Genomic DNA, 5,667 nt, shown 5'->3' with positions numbered 1-5,667 from the left:
GAAGACGTCTGACGGACCGTGAGTAGTGGATACTCAACATCTTCCACTTCCTCAAGCCCCATATTGTCCAACAAAAGAAGCCCAAGGTTTTGGGACTTCTGATGGTATGTCTTATTTTATTGCTTCGTTTGTAAATTAGTGACTGAAACTTTATTGCATAGTTTATTTAATTAGTGAAACTACAACCTTGTCATTCACAGTATATTTATTTACATTCTCTCATATATGTTCCATCTCTTTACAGTCTGCTGCAGCTGCTTGCACTAACCCTCCTGCCCATCGTCCTGCCGTTGCTGATCCTGCCCTTTCTGATCCTGCTGACAGTGGCACTCCAGTCCCCTGTTCGTCCGTTGACCCATCCTCCGCCGTCGATGAGCCTCCACCAAGGAAGTCACGGAAGCAGGACAGGCCTCCAAGTGGGGTCCTGGAAGTGTTGCTGCAACAAGCAGTCAGCTCGGGAAAGGCTAGAGGGGGTCATAAAACCTGTGGCTGACCCCAAGTTGACCTACTGGTGGAATGCCCTGGACGAGCTTGCCAAGGACTCTGTGGATGTGGACTCGAGCTCATAGTGGCGCTGAAGGTGGAGTTCCTCTCCGCCACACAGCGCTTTGTCAGGGCAACCAAAGAGGGCATCACGAGGCCCCCACATTACCTGATACCCCACACCCAAGGAGAAGCCGTTTGGGATGCTGTGCCTGCAGCCCCAGTTCCCCTTCCTGCTACTACAATGCCAACATATGTGCCACTTGTGATACCTATTGGTGGCATGACCTCGCAACCTCTCAACCTCACAGCGCAACAGGTGGCGATGCTACACGCCCAGCTGTCTGCACCGGGAGTGATGTCCACTACCAGGGACCTCAACCTTTCCCTGCTAACCAGCAGCTTCCTAGAGAACCTTTAGGTGTCTATGTATATATTTATACATAGACAACATTTTTTGTGTGTTTGTATGTGCCATAGCATTAGTATTTATGTAAACACATATTTTGTGTATGTGTGTAACTATCAGTATTATATAAAGAAATGTATATTTTTTGTATTGTTGTATATTCAAATTTCAATGTAGATATAAAAGTTAGTATAAACAATAAACATATAATTGAAAAATCATCAAAGTAACAAAATGAAGTAAGAATAATAAAACAAATAAGACATTTGCAAACAACTACATAGTTGAAAATTAACTTATATTTAAGGAAAATGAATAAAATATAAGTATCACAAAGTCATATGCAAAATAACATATTGAACAGTATCTGTTGTTCAATGACCTAAAAAAATATCAGTACCAAAATGAACTAAGAATAATAACAAATAAGCCATATGCAAAATAATATATAACTGAAACAAAACTCTTAACTAAAATAAATATAAGTGCCAAAATATACTAAGAATAATAACACAACGATTATTCAATGAACTGAAACATTTGACAGTAACAAATTGAACTGGGAATAACACAAATAAGACATTTGCAAAAAAAAAAAAGAAATGTGTAAATACAAGTAAAAAATAAACAGTACAGACATGAAAAAACAAGGAAGCCGACATACAAAGTAACAAATACTGTAAGGAAGAGAAATAAATATAACAAACATAAATTCCCAAAAATAAAAGTTAACAATAGTTCTCCTGCCAACTAACGGAACCAGCAGGAGATGAAAAGCAGTCTTTCAGGATGTTGCGTTGTTCCTTGGCATTCCTAGTTGCAGTGTTGCCGCTCACGGTTAGAAAAGCGTTTCCTAGGGGTGGGTCACTCCTCCAGGCACCAGGTACGGAGTCATGTGTGACAGGGTTCTCCTGATCTCCTTCCTGTCTGCGTGGGTTTCTGGTTATTATAAAGTTGTGCAGAATACACGCGGCCATGACTACTGACTCTGCATGATCAGGCTTGATACACATTGACTTGTGGAGTACTCTGAATTTGCTGGCCAGAATCCCGAAGGCATTCTCCACCATCTGGCGTGCCCTACTTAATCTTCCTTGGACAGAGGGAAGGCATCATCACCAAGCAGGAAGTAGGCCACAAGAACTCCATTTGTTGCATCTGGTAGGACCTCAGGTTGGGGAAGGTTTGCTTCCTGTTTTGCCAGCATTTCACACAGACGGGTCTGGGCAAATACACCACCGTCCGACTCTAACCCACTGGCACCCACGTCCACACATAGAGGAACTTATATGAAGCGTCGACAATGGCAAGTTAGTTAGTTATAAATGATTTGTTTAACCAGACCTCTGAAACACAATGGCAAGTAGAATCATGGAGAAGTACTTCTTGTAGTTGTAGTAATGCATACCACCAAGGGGAGTTTTACAGAGCCTGATGTGTTTGCCATCTATTGCTCCAGTTATGTGGGGGAAGTTCCACCGCTCCTCAAACCCGCGGGCAACCTGCTTCCAAGCCTCTGGTGTTTGTGGCACCTGAAGTTCCTAATCTCTGTAGACAGAAACAATGGCCCTGCAGGTCTCAGGTGCAATGTAACTGATGGTGTTGTGGGCTACTTGGAATGTGTATTGCAGACTCATGTATGAGTCACCCATGGCGAGGAAACGTAGGGTGATAGCCACATGCAGTCCTGGCGTAAGGCATTCCCCCCAAAATGTGCATTTCTTCTGAATGTAGGGTGTGACACGTTCAACTATTTCATTGAATATGTCCCTGTCAGTTTGGGTAAAATTCCTGTATAGTTCTGAATTTTCGGTTGCCAGCTCCTCTATCAGGTTGTCATGGTGGCCTAGCTCCACCCTTCTTTGCAGGACAGCCAAGCCCAAACCCTCCTCTGTCTCCTCTTTTTTTTTGATTTTCAGTTGCAATGTAGGCCTTCACAGCTTCCCCCAATACCATGCAGTGCACGTATGCCACGACGGCCTCCATTACCTGTCTTTTTTGTCTGTTTGCTGGTGTTATAAGGGCAAGGATGTCGTCAATGTTCTTCATGTTGATTCAGCAGTAGGGGAATACTTCTTGCTCCAGGTAGGTGGTGAATGGAACTGCAATCACATGTGTGGAGCACGGCCCTTTTGTACCTTACATATACCCACCAAAATTGTGAGGTTGTCATGAGGTTGTAATGCACGATTTTACGCATACGGTATACATACGGGGGTGTTACGTGCTGTGCCACGCATTATTGGTGGGGGTGTAGCCTATTGTCATGGCAATTCATGTAAGCATCCCATCAATCTTGTGCAGTGCAAGGCTTAATACATTATGTTGGCTGCGCAAGTTGATCACGCCGACAAACCCCCTCATTAGCCACGTTTCACTGTTTCACGTGTGTGAACATGCGTGGGCTTGATACATGAATGTGTGAATGGGGCTTTACTATGCTACGGAAATGATCTTCCTACTGAAAGAGGTGTGGAAGGAGGCTGAGGAGAAAAACTTGAGTCTCCTTCATGAAACTGATGAGAGGAAGAATAACGAAGCAGCTCTTATCCAGAGGAATGATGATTTAAACAACGAGATGAAAAAGAAAACTGAAGAGTATGAAGATGCATTAATCCGGAAAGGAATGGAAGTAGACAATCTAAAGGAGCAACTCGCAGATAAAGATCAAGAATGTGAGAGGAACCAAGGAAAACTGGAAGAACTGCAGAGTCAATCATCGGACAATGATTTTTATTGTGGTTACCTAGAAAAGAAAGTTAAGGCTCATGAAGCAGAAAGGGAAAAACTGAAAGAGGTGACCACAAAACTCGAGGATAAATTGCGAGCTGTATAGCGAGAAGTACCTGTTCCTCTTGCAAGAAATTGTGATCTAGAAAAAAAAAAATCATGGAAATGAGGCACAGAGGAATTTAGCTATCCAGAAGAATGTCCATATCCTGGAAGATAGAGTTCAGTTGCTGCAACGAGAAAGTAAAAACCTGAAGGAGAAACTATCTGAAAGAGAACAGGAAACGGCCTCAGTGAATAATTCTATAGTAAGTGAAAAGAATAAGAATAATGCTCTGGTTGAAGAGAACAAGGTTCTCAGAGACAAGATCGCTGAACTAGCAGATCAATACTGAATACTCCAGAGCGAAGTGGCTGAAAGAGAACTAGAAGAAATTGAGTTCAGGAAAGTAACAGGAAGGTTGAAACTCGCGGAAGATAGCTTGAATCAGGCACAAGCACGACTGAAAAAAGCAGAAGAAAAAAGTACACAGGAGAGGGCGCAGGTAGAAGTTCTTGTACTGGAGGCAGAAGCTGATCACTGTAATGAGATAGAAGATTTTTGGATTGCACTTGTTTTCCTGGGAATTGTAATAAAGGACTATGATAATTTATTGGATTGTTGTGTAAAGGAGCTGAGATGTCACATAACTATAGGAATGATGGAAGAGGCCACAGAAATACTGGGTAATTTACCCACTGAGCATCAGGATGACTGTGATATTCTGGTGGAGTCTGCCCTACTTTGTGCTTTTAATTCTGAGTTAGATAAAGCTGAAATGCTTTTGAATTGGGTTTTAGACCGAAGTCCTAACCATGAAAGGGCACTCAAGGGAATGGAATTTTTGGAGCAGCGGATGATATGGGAATCTATTCCGTTGATGATAGACAAATGTCAATTCGATGCCATCTTGGAAAGGATTACGCACGCCCAGTCTCTGGAATCCTTTTTCACACAGGTCCATGTTGACTTGGCCAGAATGAAAGGGAACATCTTCTGTAAGTTTTGACGGCTGCAAGAAGCATGCGAATATTTCCTCAGTGTACTGGACAAGGATGAAGATCAAGTGGACTGTAGGTTAAGACTGGCATTGTCTCTTGCTGCTTGGAAGACACGGTGAAGCTATGGTCCATCTGCAGGAACTAGATGAAGATTTAGAAGATCTGGAAGCTTTGATCACAGCCATCAAAACCCTGGAAAGAATGGAGCTTCATGGCCACCCCTACGACATCCTAGGCATTGCAGAGGATACTGCTCTGAGGGAAATAGAAAGGGCTTATGGGAAGCTGGCACTCAAGAGCCACCCTGGTAAGTGCCAAGGGTCTCATGCAGAGCAAGAACAAATGAAAGAAATCGTGCAGGAGATCAACTACTCCAACGACATCCTACGTGATGCTGATGAAAGAGAAGAGTATGACACTCTCAGGGACGTCGTCAAGGACTTTGTGGATAAACTGTTTGAAGATCCCAAGTTTTCCGATGAATCAGATGAAGAAGAGGAGGAAGAGGAAGATGAAGAGGAAGAGGAAGAATGTGATGAAGAAAATGAAGAGGATGAAGAGGAAGAATGTGATGAAGGAAATGAAGAGGATGAAGAGGAAGAAAGTGATGAAGAAAATCAAGAAGGTGAAGAGGAAGAATAGGATAAAGAAAATGAGGAGGGCGAAGAGGATGAACGACATGAAGAAAATGAAGAGGAGGAAAATTAAAGGAAGCCAAGAAGAAGCAAACAGTAGAAACAACCAACACTGAAGGATTTTGACTGGTTGCGAGTTGATGCTGCTGCGTCGAGTTCCGGAGGCGTTTTGATCTTCTTGGTCCATAGGATGGGGTTGGCTTTGGGATGGGTGTTGGCTGCTGTATCCTCCATCCCCCACCCCCCAAGCTTTCAGCCAATGGGAGGCGCCCCCTCACTGGGCCAAGGCAAACACAACGACCCTTGGAATGTGACGGAACAGCACCAACAAATCGCCAGTCAGAATTCTGGGTGCCATCCACCCACTAA

The 5,667-nt window shown here is 43.4% G+C and overlaps 1 protein-coding gene across 1 annotated transcript; it reads left to right on the top strand.

Annotated features, from left to right (window-relative positions):
* The first annotated feature begins 4,786 nt into the window (after positions 1–4,786).
* On the top strand, positions 4,787–5,305 carry LOC136830392 (dnaJ homolog subfamily C member 17-like). The gene has a single exon (XM_067089928.1). The coding sequence runs from the start codon at positions 4,787–4,789 to the stop codon at positions 5,303–5,305; it is 519 nt and encodes a 172-aa protein (XP_066946029.1).
* The last annotated feature ends 362 nt before the right edge of the window (positions 5,306–5,667 follow it).

The sequence above is a fragment of the Macrobrachium rosenbergii genome, chromosome 46, assembly GCF_040412425.1.
Source record: "Macrobrachium rosenbergii isolate ZJJX-2024 chromosome 46, ASM4041242v1, whole genome shotgun sequence".
NCBI classification, from domain to species: Eukaryota; Metazoa; Arthropoda; class Malacostraca; order Decapoda; family Palaemonidae; genus Macrobrachium; species Macrobrachium rosenbergii.
The sequence above is the reverse complement of the archived record's forward strand: the minus strand, read 5'-3'. Positions and strand labels throughout refer to the sequence as shown.